The sequence below is a fragment of the Orcinus orca genome, chromosome 12 (assembly GCF_937001465.1).
Source record: "Orcinus orca chromosome 12, mOrcOrc1.1, whole genome shotgun sequence".
NCBI classification, from domain to species: Eukaryota; Metazoa; Chordata; class Mammalia; order Artiodactyla; family Delphinidae; genus Orcinus; species Orcinus orca.
Genome location: NC_064570.1, coordinates 15,771,182 through 15,786,255, shown reverse-complemented (window position 1 = coordinate 15,786,255; position 15,074 = coordinate 15,771,182). Strand labels below are relative to the sequence as shown.

The 15,074-nt window shown below is 41.4% G+C and overlaps 1 protein-coding gene and 1 long non-coding RNA gene across 2 annotated transcripts in view; both read right to left on the bottom strand.

Annotated features, from left to right (window-relative positions):
• Positions 1-5,163, bottom strand: part of PPIL4 (peptidylprolyl isomerase like 4) — a 34,044-nt gene extending 28,881 nt beyond the window's left edge. Inside the window, exons 1-2 of the mRNA XM_004263729.3 lie at positions 5,009-5,163; positions 34-101 (exon numbers count right to left, since the gene is read on the bottom strand). Of these exons, the coding sequence (XP_004263777.1) occupies positions 34-101; positions 5,009-5,078 (138 nt within the window). The 5' untranslated portion in view covers positions 5,079-5,163. The remainder of the gene's footprint in view (positions 1-33; positions 102-5,008) is intronic.
• Positions 5,164-10,553: 5,390 nt separating this feature from the next.
• LOC125960661 (uncharacterized) lies at positions 10,554-15,000 on the bottom strand. The gene is made up of 2 exons (XR_007470550.1): positions 14,860-15,000; positions 10,554-11,262 (listed from the first exon to the last, which is right to left on the bottom strand). It is a non-coding gene; the product is annotated as an uncharacterized LOC125960661 (long non-coding RNA).
• Between the last annotated feature and the right edge of the window lie 74 nt (positions 15,001-15,074).

The following is a 15,074-nucleotide window of genomic DNA, read 5'->3' as shown; positions in this document are numbered from 1 at the left end:
AACAAAGAACATGACTAATATCCACCAACTCACCTGTACATTGTGAATAAGGCAATAATTGTAATATTTTATTTTGCACAACTTCAGGAAATTCAAGCAAGCTGAAAGAAAGTAAATAGTAAATTTATCACAGTAGTTCACAAATATATTTTTAACCAAGTAAAAGCACAGTTAGTATAGTTTAATTTCTAAGTTACCATACAAAAACTTCCCCAAATGGTCAAATGTCCAAAGCCACTGAAAAAGGTAGTAATCCTAGAAAAAGGCAATATGTTTTAAATTATCATTTTATTCTCTTTTTCTTTGGATTTCTTGGGCATCTGAACTGTATAGAAAACTGAAACTTATCTGGGATAAGCAATCATTTGTTGATGAATTGATTTTGTAAGGGAAAGAAAAAATGAAGAGGACACTATGACTGCAAAGGATCTAGCAGAGTATCTGAAAATGGGTACAGATTATTTATATTAGAGAAAACAAAATATCTGGGACCATTTTTTTCACAATGATTAAACAGCCCTTCACAAAAATCCATATACTTATCATGTACCATGTTTTTTAAATAAATTCACTCATTTATCCAATAAACACTGACTAGAATCTTCTAAGTACCTGTCACTGTTGTTAGGTCAAATGCCATTAAATCTCGATCTCTGCCCTTAACAAGTTTACAGTCTAGTTGTAGAGAAACATGCTAACAACTTCTCAAGGCACTAAGCTAGAAACCAAACAGTCAGAAAGACATATGAGGTGGTCCCTGCCCTCAAGGAGCTTATACTAAACTAGGGTCCTTTCACCTGAACACAAATAGTTACAATAGTGGGCACACCTGATAATACCATCTGTGCACTTAAATGGTACAAAGTTTAAAAGTGCTTTTAAATATGCCACACAAGTTGAAAAGAGATTGTTTCTGGCTGGGGAAATGAGAACACCTCCTGGAGGCTTAAGGGAGCACTAAAAGAACTGGATTGGCAGAGAGTAGAGAGTGGGCATTTCAAGCTGGGAGGACATTATGAAATACCCTGGAAGTGGGAATTTAAATGTTTTGGGGAGGGCCCAGGAGACCAGTCTAACTTCTATAACTTCTCCAGTGACACAGAGGAACAGAGGATTAAAAAGCTGGAGAGGTAAGATGGAGCCAAGTTATTGGAGGTTCTTGAATATCAGGCTTTTGATCATTTTTCTAGAAAACAAATGTATTCCTGGAGTTACTGTTAAACATATAGGAGTAGTCCTTTAACTAGAAAACAAAAATAATGAATCTAAGTAGTGATCAACAATGGTTGCCAAAATCTTTAGGTGAAAAGCTAATGGGAACACTATAACAGATATTATCAGGTAGACAGGCCTGAACCACTAACCAATTTTAACATCACAAAAAGATCCAACCAGACATCGAGTGCCTCCTGAATGTGATGCAGCTGGAAGTACAGGCTACCTGATATGAAATATTCTTGCCAAAAACATTAAACCTGAATCTGATCAAGGCTCTGGATCTAAGTAGCAATTCATGAGAAATAGAAGGGATAGAAGAATATATTAAAAGATACAACAGGGATAAAATCAGTCAAATCCAAAATGAGAAAAATCTATCAATGACCCAGATTCTTTCTCAAAAATTTTTCAGGGAAAAAAGGGGGGGCGGGGGGAACTTACAGATTAAAAGATATTTAAGAGATGTATCAACCAATATAATATATGGACCTCCTTACAAGACTAAACACACTCTTATCATACAATCCAGCAATCATGTTCCTTTGCATTTACCCAACGCATCTGGAAACAGGTCTATGCAAAAACTTGCACACGGATGTTTATAGCAGCTTTATTCATAACTGCCAAAATTTGGAAGCAATCAAGATGTCCTTCAGTAAGTGAATGGATAAATAATCTGTGGTACAACCAGACAATGAAATATTATTCAAGGCAAAAAGAATTGAGATATCAAGCCATGACAAGACGGGGGAACCTAAAATGCATTACTCAGTGAAAGAAGTCAATCTGAAAAGGCTACATACCGTATGGTTCCATCTGTATAACATTCTGGAAAAAGCAAAACTATGGACACAATAAAAGATAAGTGGTTGCCAGGAGATGCGGGGGAGGGGAATGAACAGGCAGAGCACAGAGGATTTTTAGGGCAGTGAAATTACTCTGCATGATACTGTAACGGTGGATACATGTCACTATACATTTGTCCAAAGCCACAGAATGCACACCACCACGAGCGTACCCTAACATAAATAATGGACTTTGGGTGATAATGATGTGTCAATACAGGTTCATCAAATGTACCACTGTAGTAACAAATGTAAAGTATGTACAATGTTACATGGTAGAAACATTACAAATGTATTACAAATGTACCATTCTGGTGGGAGGTACGACAATAGCAGAGGCCTGTGCACTGGGTGTAGGGGGAATATGGGAAATCTCTGTACCTTTACCTCAGTTTTGCTATGAACCTTAAAGTGCTTTAAAAAAAATAAAGTCTTAATTTTAAAATGGGGTGGGGGAGAACCTACAGATTAAAAGATATTTAAGAGAGACTTCCCTGGCGGTCCAGTGGTTAAGGCTCTGCGCCTCCAATGCAGGGGGTGCGGGTTCCATCCCTGGCGGGGGAACTAAGATCCCCCAAGCCGAGGGGTGCGGCAAAAAAATAAAAAATAAAAAAATTTAAACATCCAGTGGAGTGGGGCTATAGATGAAACATTTCACAACTGTTAAACAGAAGCTGATCATCAGCACATGAGAGTTCATTTACATGTTTCTACTTCTGTGTATGTTTCAAGTTTTCTATAACAAAAAGGTTTAAAAAAAAAGAAAAAGAGGGCTTCCCTTGTGGCGCAGTGGTTGAGAGTCCGCCTGCCGATGCAGGGGACACGGGTTCGTGCCTCGGTCCGGGAAGATCCCACATGCCGCGGAGCGGCTAGGCCCGTGAGCCATGGCCGCTGAGCCTGCGCGTCCGGAGCCTGTGCTCCACAACGGGAGAGGCCACAACAGTGAGAGGCCCGCGTACCGCAAAAAAAAAAAAGAAAAGAAAAAGAAAAAGAAGGGAGAGAAGGAGGGAGGAAAAAAGAAAAATAAGTCTGGATATACTTACTATAAATTGATAAGTAGTTACATATAGAAGTAGATACCCAATCACCTGCTTACAAATATATACAAATAGGGTGGACTTATGTTTTTAGTGTCCCAAGCTATCTTTGCAGAAACATTGCTTGTCCATTTTGTCCGTGTTAATTAGGTGAGATAACCCTACCTCCCCTTTAGTCTCTCATAGTTCTACGGAAAAAGGCCCACAAACTTGCCAGGTGCTGCTCCACATGGAGAGTGTCAAACTCAAAGGAAAGCAAATCCAAGAGATGAAAAATACAATTCCCTAAAAAATCCTGTGTACCCCCTGGTCCTGCCATCCTTAAAGCTTACCCCAGTAACATGAGGCAATCAACTGTTTTCTTTAAGCCAGTTTGTGTTGAGTTTCTATCACTTGCACAAAGAATCTTAATACAACACATATATTTGCATTACTCAATATAATGAACCTTTGGTGTATGCCCTCAAAGTGTCAGGCACTGCAGTAGATGCTCAGGATATAGAGATAATTAAGACACAGTCCCTATTCTCTTAGAGTTTACATTCTTGAGAGGAGCCCAGGACTTGCAAATTAATTCCAGGAAAATAGGTAAATGTATAACAAAATATGTACTGTGATTTATAAAAGACCTGAGACAGAACACAAGAAACCAATCGAACTCTACTTAGGGACACTGGAGAGTTTCACAGAAGAGATCATGCTTGATCTGAAAGTTGAATAATAAGCAGGAACTTTGCCAAAAGGACAACAGCGGAGAGAAATGTGGGGTAGAGGCAACAGTATGAGAAAGGCATAGAGGTATGGCTGAGTGTTGAGGGGTGGCGATAAGTGAGCGTGGGATAAAGTGCAGCACGTCGGAAGGCACTCAAGGTACCATACTGCAGCTTGTTTCATCTTCTTTCATAGACTGCATTCCGTGGGGGCAGGACCCTGCTTGTAACTAAACTCTCCTGGTCTCTAGCTTCTCCCCACTCTGAAACATTCTCCACACTGCTACTTATTATCGTCCTAAAACAAGAAGTTTGCCATGCCTCCATCCTGCTCTTAATCCCTTCAAAGACTCTGGGCTTAAGGCTATTCACGACCTGACCTAACCTAAAAACGTGTACAACCAGACTCGCAGTCGGCCATTCCACTGTCAAGCCACGCGGATCTACTTGCTATTTCCATTAAATTTCAAGCAAACAAGAAAACCCTCGCTCCCACTCATTTTTCAAAGAGCTAGTTCAAGGGCTCTGAATTCTTTGCTAGCTTTGCTTCTCCCCGCCCCGTGCCAAAATTACACCCTCCTCTGGTTTCCATGGCAACTTACACATTCTTCCACTACAACGCTTAAGAAATTAAATGGGTTGCGGCGCCTATTTCCACCAATTTAAAATTAGACCCTCAAGGGTAAGAGGCCCATTCTACGGCTTGGCACAAAGTCTCGCATAGTGGACGATCAATGAGTGTTTGCTAAGGTTGGGTGCACACCTCTGGACAGCCCTTCTTCCAACCACGAGGGATGCCCACACTCACGGCTCCAAGCCCATCCTCCCTGCTTTCATCAGGATATACTGATTACACACCAAGGAATACTGCTTGCGTTCCTCTGACTAGTGAAAAGCAGTAAAGCCGCAAAAACTATGGGCATTGTATATGCTGCATTACACACACACACACACACACACACACACACACACACGCATTTAATAACCACAAGCACCCGCCACCCGGACCCAGCACCAGATGCGGAGAAGGGCTGCTCCTCAAAAAAACTTTTCAACCAAGGCCCGCTAATAAAACAGCGCAGTCGCGGGCACCATCAGCCCAGAAGCTCCAACCAGTCCACGGGGACCTGGCAGAAAAGGCAAAGTGGGGAAGGCAGATAGCGGCCCGGCGGAGAGGTGAGCGGGGCCCGGGCCTCACCGCGCGGCCGCTCCTCCGTGTACAAGTCGATGACGACATCGCCCAAGGTGGTCTCCAGCAGAACAGCCATGGCGCCCGCTCCTCCTCTGCAACAAGCCCCAGGGGTGACAGGCTCAGCCCGACGTCAACTACGCCAGGCGTCACCCTCGGCGCGACGCCTTTTACGTCATCCCTCCGGCGACAACGCGCCCTTCCGGGAGGCTCCTTTGGGCGGATCTGGTCGGTGCCCCGCCTCCCCCGGCTGTCGGGCGGTGCCCTGGGTCCTGCCCATGGCGCGGCCCTTTTGAAAATCGTTCTTAGCCCTTGGCGACTGGCGCGGAAACCTGTCACTCAAAGGGGCTTCTCTGAAGGATTTGTGACCCTTTGTGCTCTATCTCAAGAATGGGGCGCTCTTGCACTGTTAGTGGGAATGTAAACTGATACAGCCACTATGAAGAACAGTATGGAGGTTTCTTAAAAAACTGAAAATAGAGTTACCACACCACCCAGCAATACCACTCCTGGGCATATACCCTGAGAAAACCATAATTCAAAGAGAGTCATGTACCACAATGTTCATTGCAGCACAATTTACAATAGCCAGGACATGGAAGTAACCTAAGTGTCCATCAACAGATGAATGGATAGAGAAGATGTGGCACATACATACAATGGAATATTAGTCATAAAAAGGAACGAAATGGAGTTATGTGTAGTGAGGTGGATGGACCTAGAGTCTGTCATACACAGTGAAGAAAGTCAGAAAGAGAAAAACAAATACCGTATGCTAACACATATATATGGAATCTAAAAAAAAAAAAAAAAAAGGTTCTGAAGAACCTAGGGGCAGGACAGGAATAACGACTCAGACGTATGGATTTGAGGACACAGGGAGGGGGAAGGGTAAGCTGGGACGAAGTGAGAGAGCGGCATGGACATATAGACACTACCAAATGTAAAATAGATCGCTAGTGGGAAGCAGCCACAAAGCACAGGGAGATCAGCTCGGTGCTTTGTGTTCCCCTAGAGGGGTGGGATAGTGAGGGTGGGAGGGAGGGAGACGCAAGAGGGAGGGGATATGGGGATATATGTATAGCTGATTTGCTTTGTTATACAGCAGCAACTAACACAACAATGTAAAGCAATTATACTCCAATAAAGATGTTAAAAAAAAATAAAGAATGGGGCGGACCTTTCTTTAATGCTCCTCAGGCCCTCCCTTCATCGCAGTGTGGGCGGGGGCGGGGGGCGGGCGGGGAGGGGGACCGCGGCGCCACCTTCCCCTGACCTGCTGGGACAACCACTCGGAGTTTCCTAGTTGGTCTCTTTTTATCTCCCAGAATCAGAAACTTTAGGCCTTAAAGGCAGAATTTGCTACCCAGAAAGATGGTTAACAGGCAGTTCTTTCCTGGCTAATTGCGTCTAGGGAAAAGACTATACCTGTTACAGCAGCAGATGGTGGGTGGGTCCTTAGTGCAGCAAGCTAAAGATGGTAGGCTTCAGCCTGTATCTTTGCTGGTTTTATCAGTAATCTTGATGAAATAAGAGAAAACAATTTTAAGACAAGACAGAGAAGTTCAAGATCAATGATTGTAATAGCGTAACTCTAAATGTGAGAAGAAGCAACAATAGGGAACATTTCCTGGACCATAACGGACTAGTAAGACAGGTGGTCTAGAGGCTTTGGGCTACTGTTAACAGGGTCTAGTACAGTCATAGCACATTGAGCGGCCTATCAATGAAATCCTCGCTTGACCTGGAAATGAGCATTCCTAGCACCCCGGGATAGATTGGTCATGAAATGCCTCGCAAAACTTGGTTGAAATTAAGACCTAAAGGGAAGGGATTGTAAAATTAAAAAATGTTGCCCACCATCCAGTTCTACAAGAATCAAGTCATCGGCCACTGCAGTCACTGGCCTCTAATACACCTTGAAAGGAATTCAGGGCGAAGGTCAGGATGAGACACTTTGTGCTCTGGGAAAACTAACAGAACTGGCCCTCGGTTAGATATTTACAGGAGAAAATTTCATGAACCCGGTTTCTTGCATCTTCTCACACTTAGAAAAGCACTAGAACCATTAACTAAGATATTTGTTTCTCTCGAATAGCAGTAACCTACTAAGGTGATGGAGTTCATGTACCCCTTCACCAAAATCACATATATACTGGCCTCCGCCTTTACCTCTTCAGAACAGTTCTCAGAGCTCTCTGAGAGACTATCTCCCAGGTTATAATCCTCAGGTTGGCTCAAATAAAATTTTCCATTTCTTTCATAGGTTGACTATTAATTAATATTTTCATCGACACTCTAACTTAGAAGACTTATGAAACTACTTTTGTCTTCCTTTGAGGGTTTCCATGAAAAGTTTATTCCCCAAACTCTCCTGGTCAAGCTGACCATTCTTTTTCATGCCATTTTATACACACTTATAACCTCCAATAACTTTATTTCTGACTAAAAACCAAAGTTTCTATAGTCTACAAGGCCTTACATGACATTCTGCCACCCCTCTTGCTGTCTTCACTCTTAGTCCCATGAGGTCACACTAGCCTTTGCTATTCTTTGAACACTATGGGGGAGGGGATGGGGTGAGGGGCTCTGCCTGAGGCCCTTTGCATTGCTGTCCCATCTGATTGGAACCCTCTTTCTCCAGCTATTTGCATAGCTCTCTTTCACCTCCTTTAGGTCCCTTGCTCATATGTCACCTCTCAGTGAGCCCTTCCCTGACTACTATAATTAAAGCTAACCTAGAACTTCCCTGATGGTCCAGTGGTTAAGCCTCTGCACTTCCACTGCAGGGGGCACGGGTTCGATCCCTGATCGGGGAAGCTAAGATCCCACATGCCTCGTGGTGCAGCCAAAAGAAAAAAAGGTAACCCCACATACATACACTTTTACTTCTCTACATAGTGCTTTTTACCATCTAACATGCTAGTTAGGAATTTGTTTATATTTGTATGTTGTTACTAGAATGTCAACTCCAGAGGGAGAGCCAATTTTGTCTGTTTTGTTTACTGCTTTATCCTTAGTGCCTATGACAGCCTGCCACATAATAGGTGAATAATTATTTACTGATGAATGAATATTGGTGATTAATTAAAGAAATGCAAATTAAAATAACAATGCAATTGTTGATGGAAATGTAAAATAGTACGGCCACTTTGGAAGACAGTTTGGCATTTTCTTACAAAGCAAAACATTACCTTACCATGAATTCAAGCCATCACTCACCTAGGTATTTACCCAAATAAGTTGAGTCTTATGTCCACACAAAAACCTGCACACAAATGTTTATAGCAGCTTAATTCATACCTGCCAAAGTTCAGGAGCAACTGAGACATTTTTTTAATGGGTGAATGAATAAACAACCTGGTTTAACAAGCTGGAATAAACAGCCATGCAATGGAATATTATTTAAAGATCAAAAGAAATGAGCTAGCAAGCCATGAAAAGACATGGCAGACCTTAAATACATATTGGTAAGTGAAAGAAGCCAGTGTGAAAAAGCCACATACTGTGTAATTCCAACTATATGACAACTCTTCCTTTTCTGATAAAGGAAAATTATGTAAACAGTAGAAAGAGCAGTGGTTGCCAGGTTTCTGGCAGAATGAGGGAGAGATGAGTAGTTGAAACACAGGCATTTTTAGGGCAGTGAAACTATTTTGTATGATGCTATAATGGTGGCTATTATGTATTTGCCAAACCCTGAATAACTGTATGACACAAAGAGTGAACCCTATTATAAACTATGGACTTTAGTTAATAATAGTGTATGAATATTGGTTTATCAGTTGTAACAAATGTACCAGACTAATTCAATATGTTAATAATAGGGGAAACTGGGAGATGGAGGAGAGGGTATATAGGAACTCCCCATAATTTCTCCTCAATTGTTCTTTAAACCTTAAGTTGCTCTAAAAAAAGTGTGTATACAGAAAAAAGATTTACCATTTTCAACTTTTACTTAAGTGATTCAAAAGATAAACAGTCCTAAATATTAAATTTTACATATATACCACTTAACATATTTTATTGTTTTATGGTTATATTTTCCATGATTATCTCTAAATATTGAGTCCCCTGAGATAGTAAGCTTCCACTCCTATCCAACCCCACTCATATAAAAATCTTAAACTTACTATAGCAGGGGCTTAGATCCAGGGGCTTTTGAGAACATTTTGATTGGCTGGAAAGCAGGACATTCCGCCCTCTCTGGGAGCAATCTTCACCTGCTTCTTCGTCTGCCTGTCCTTGTCAAAGACTTTAATTGCTCTTTCTTTTCTTTTTTTTTTGCCATTTTATTTTTTTAATTTAATTTTATTTATTTTTTTTATACAACAGGTCCTTATTAGTCATCAATTTTATACACATCAGTGTATACATGTCAATCCCAATCTCCCAATTCATCACACCACCATTCCCACCCGCCACTGCTTTCCCCCCTTGGTGTCCATACATTTGTTCTCTACATCTGTGTCTCTATTTCTGCCTTGCAAACCAGTTCATCTGTACCATTTTTCTAGATTCCACATATATGCGTTACTATACGATATTTGTTTTTCTCTTTCTGACTTACTTCACTCTGTATGACAGTCTCTAGGTCCATCCACGTCTCTACAAATGACCCAATTTCTTTCCTTTTTATGGCTGAGTAATATTCCACTGTATATATGTACCACATCTTCTTTATCCATTCATCTGTCGATGAGCATTTAGGTTGCTTCCATGACTAACTGCTCTTTCTTTATTGTGATTATTTTAGCATGACCTTTTCAGTAGATATTGGTACAATGTTTTGAAATGTGGGTTTTAGTATTATTCACACGTGGTGAGGACAACAGATCCCAAGAGGAGGAGGGACACACCATGCCGTGAAGGACCACACAGGAAAGCACCAGGGTGGGTCAGGAGGCAGAAGGAGCAAGAGGAAAGCATAGACAGAAGTCTTTACTGTGGTTTCTTTGGAGAAGGCAAGACAAGGGAGCATAAGCAGGATTAGCATTGGCTGGTTTGAATAATTTCAGTGGGCTCTGGGGGTTGGAGGCTATCTCTAGTTTTCTGGCACTTGGCCCTGGGATGATTAGGGCAGAGAAATATTGCCTCCTGGAGTTTAATAAAAGCCTGATAGTGGAGGTGATCTGGAGTATACGCTCTGGATTGGTTGGTTTACATATGAAAGGCAGGCTCACAGGGGAGCAGTTTACTAACTCTAGAAATTAGCTTAGCCCTGGGAGTCTCTCTTGGGTCAGCCAGGCCCCAGACAACAGAGCATCCAGAATACAGAAAATAAGAAAATATAGTTAATACATACAGATTATGAAGTTGCCCATAATTTTGCCACCAAATGCGGTAGAAGATGATAAAGTGCGGCTCCTGTGTTCTAGGGACTCAAATAGAGTGAAGCTTGACTCAAAAGAAGTAAATGCACTCCCCAACACTGGAAGACCAATGAAGGCGGAGAAAAGACATCCTGCAATCTGCTTCTGCTTCCACATGGAGGCCCCTTCCGTTCCTAAAAAAGTCTTAAAATTTCAAAGAAGACAAATAAAAATGCAGGCTTTTGCTTCCCGGGTGTCTGTACATAGCTTGTCTTTGTATCAGAGCACTCTCCTGTGTTCTGCTTTAACAGACAACAGCTGTATGAGGAAGACAGTGTAAATAGAATACAAATTAAACTGGATCTCTATGGCCTAGGTTTTGTACATACAGAAACTGCATGGTATTTAAATTACTGTTTGTCTCTAATGATGTATGCAGTTTCTTTAAAAACAAACCTCAAAAAAAGTCTTAAAAAAATAAAAAAAAAATGCAGGCTTACCACAAAATATTACCTACTTAGCTGTGTTACTGAATATGAAATCATCCCTAAATAGACTCTCAAAAGGATTTCTACCTCCACCATTGAATTCTTCCTGCAATATTTATCACAGGTGTCCTATATTTTTGAAATCGCATAGTATTTTTAAATATTTTGGATGTTTATTTTAATCTTTTATTTCCAGAATTTTTATGAGAATACAAATCAAACACTGATTTACAACTAATTTAACATCCTTGGACACAGATGTCTCTGCATGCTTTCAGGTTGTTGGAATCAGTTAGCTGGGGGAGCAGAAAGCAGGGACGGCCTCTTTGTCCTGGGGCCCCTCTGGCTACAGTTGTGGTGGAGAAGGAGGCAAAGATCTCCCACAATTTCCTGTTTCTTCATTTCTCTCAAGCCAGATCATGTTCTTAGAAACTCAACTGAACAGAACACTTTGTAATAATCTCTATAAACATATAAAAACAAAGAAAATTATGACTTTTACTTTTTAAACAACTTCTATGAACCAATAGAATGTATTAATTCAGAATACCAGGGTTAAAAACCACAGCTCCATCACTTAGTATCCTGTAACTCAGGGCAAAAAACTTAATCTCTATAAATACACAGAGAATAAGGGTACAGTAAAAACAGTTTTAAAATATCTTAGCAGAAAAATAAGGTAAAATGTGTAAATGGCTCTGGAGATGTAAAAGGAATATCTTTCTTGATTTCCTTTTTATCATCTCCTGGGGGCATTCAGGAAGTTCAAAAATGTGTAGTTGAGTAACTCTGCGAAATAATGGGGTAGACTGTGTTGCAATAGAAATGCAGTGATTCACTCTCTCCCAGAAATTGGAAACAGATACAGATTATGTCCCAGACTTCTCTTTGGTGCCAAGCCTGCTTTTGGATTACAGAAAAAGAGGAATTCAACTTCTGAGTGTGAGAACAATAAAAACAATGGGATCAGTAGTTTTTGCTTTTTTTTTTTTTTTTTTTGCCACACGGTGCCGGCATGCAGGTTCCCTGACCAGGGATCAAACCTGTGCCCCCTACAATGGGAGGGTGAAGTCTTAACCACTGTACTTCCAGGGAAGTCCCTAGGATCAGTTGTTGAAAAAGGAAATACCTCAAAGTTTGGAGTCAAAGAGTACTATTTTGCGTGAAAATAAAGACGTATTTTTTATACCTCATATAGTTATCTATGTATCAAATTTTTAAAACAATATCTTCTGCTATACGAAAGATCATCTTCAAGAAACATAAAGCAGGGGGCTTCCCTGGTGGCGCAGTGGTTGGGAGTCCGCCTGCCGATGCAGGGGACGCGGGTGCGTGCCCCCGTCTGGGAGGATCCCACCTGCCGCGGAGCGGCTGGGCCCGTGAGCCATGGTCGCTGAGCCTGCGCGTCTGGAGCCTGTGCTCCGCAGCGAGAGAGGCCACAGCAGTGAGAGGCCTGCGTACCGCAAAAAGAAAAAAAAAAAGAAATGTCTTTTTTTTTTTAAAAAGAAAGAAACATAAAGCATGTAATGTACACAGAAATACATTGGGTTTCTATAGGCAAACTGAACTCTTCTGGAGACGAACAAGTGTAAGAATAATGGATGGTCAGACAAAGGGGAGCGCTCTGTGAGTGACATACAGACTACGTCACTCACCTTCCCCAACTACTCTTTCTTTCAAATGTATTTTGGAAACTTATACATATATTACTAATTCAAATTACACAGATCCACATATGTCATATGTTCTGACCATTAGATTCGATTTGGTTATTTATTTATTTATCTATTTTGGCTGCACCAGGTCTTAGTTGCGGCATGAGGACTCTTAGTTGTGGCATGCATGTGGGATCTAGTTCCCCGACCAGGGATCGAACCCTGGCCCTCTGCATTGGGAGCACAGAAACTTACCCAGTGGACTACCAGGGAAGTCCCAGATTCGATTTGTTTTTAATCCCAGAGGTCTGAAACAATGAAAAGGCCAGTGGTTGCAGTTGAAACCCACCAGTGGGTGAGGCTTCATTGCAGAAACCACTTGCCAGTTAATAATGTTCTTGGGTATCTCATCGTAGGCAAGAAATTAGTTGAATGACTGTAGTTTACCATACAACAATTTTGGCCAAAGATTTTGTAGTTTACTCTAGCTAAAAACGCAGGCATGGGGGGAGGGGTTGATAAAAGAGGAAGAGGAGCTAAGAGAGAAACAGATTTCTTTTTCTTGTCAAAAGTTTTATTCTTTTTTACTATTTTTTTTCAAAAGTTTTATTTTAAAGAAAGACTGTTTCTTACTCTCCCTAAATGGCAACATCTCCAAGTTCTTCTCAATCAATATGCAATCCTGTTAACCTGAAATATCTGAATTCTTGGCATTTTCTGTGTTAACCTTAAAAATAAGCCAGTTGTTTTACCAGCAAAATGAGTCTATTCAGGACTAGCAGAGCAACTGCAGTAAGGGACATGAAAACTAGATGAACCATAGGTTAAGTTGGAGGACAAAGGAGAGGGACTTGCTTTTATAGAGAAAAGGGGGGAGGTTAAGAGGGACTGTTTTGAGTAGAAATCCATTGGAAGAGGGCAGGCGTTCAAACTTCTCATTGGCTGAATGTGGCAGTTTCTCATTGGCAGGCTACTGCTGGGTAAAGATAAAATCTTCCTTCTGCTGGAGTATTTCAGTAAGCCTCTTCCTTCTGGACATGCATGGTACCTCTCTCTTTCTGTCTGGGGTCTGCAGACCAAGGAGTGATCATGCATGAGAGCTCCTCCAGTCCTTCCAGATTTCATTTTATTTTTAACTTTTTAATTTAATTTTGTCATTTTTCTTCCAATTTTATTGAGATATCATTGACATAAAACACTGTATAAGTTTAAGGTATACAGCATACTGATTTGACTTACATACATCATGAAGTGATTATCACAATAAGTTTAATGAATATCCATCATCTCATATGTATACAAAATTAAAGAAATAGAAAAAAATTTTTTCTTGTAATGAGAACTCCTCGGATTGACTCTCTTAACAACTTTCGTATATAACAGACAGCAGTGTTGCCTATATTTATCATGTTTTACATTACATCCCTAGTACTTATTTATCTTATAACTGGATGTTGTACCTTTTAACTGCCTACATCCTATTCTCCCTCCCCCCATCTCCCAGACTTTATTTTTCTTTTTTTAAAAAATTAATTTATTTTATTTATTTAATTTTGGCTGCGATGGGTCTTCGTTGCTGTGCGCATGCTTTCTCTAGTTGCAGCGATAGGGGTCTACTCTTCGGAGCACGGGCTCTAGGCACGCGGGCTTCAGTAGTTGTGGCACGTGGGCTTCTAGCCTACTCTAGAGCGCAGGCTCAGTAGTTGTGGTGCACGGGCTTAGTTGCTCCGCGGCATGTGGGATCTTCCCGGACCAGGGCTCAAACCCATGTCCCCTGCATTGGCAGGCGGATTCTTAAGCAGTGCGCCATCAGGGACGCCCCAGACTTTATTTTAAATGGGGTTTCTTTCATTTCATTTCACATTTGCTTTAGAGGGTTTCATCAAAAAGAAAATTATTTTTTTAATCTTAAAGAGGGAAGAAAATCTATCATCTTCAATTTATAGATTTTAATAAGCTCACTAGAAAAGTCCTGAGAGCCCAGGTGGCCTGGCTTCCAGTGGAGTGTTGTTCCCTCGCGTCTCCAGCGATCCGCTGAGTGTTGAACTTAATGTGGGGTTGATCCTCAACCTTGTCACAGTAAATCACTGGGGAACTTTAAAAACTACCAGTGCCCAAGTAGCTGCCCAAAGTAAATCAGAAACTCAGGTGTCCCAGAAGATACCAGAATCAGTAATTTTTAAAAGTGCTCAGGCAATTACCAAGTGCAACCATGGTGAGAAGTACCGATTTAATAAATCTGCCCCTCTAAACGTGATATACCTTATTTTCTTGTACAACAGCGTTCTGATACATTACCACTATTTTCACTTTGTAGATATATGTAAATATATACACACAGAGACATACCTATGTACGCATACAGTATATACTGATTCAAAAGTAATGGCAATGAAAATGTTTACACTCTTTTAGGTGAGGAAACTCTCTCCAAATCAGAGTGCCGGTCTAATGACGGAATCAGACCTTCTGTTGACTTGATTCCGCCCCGGAACGTTGCTCCGCGGTCCGGAGGCCTAGACCTCCGCAGCTCTCGGAGCCTTCCGGGTCCCGCCCCACCTTCTCCCCGCCCCCGCCCCGCCCCTCCAATCCCCTCCCCTCCTAAAGGCCCCGCCCCTCG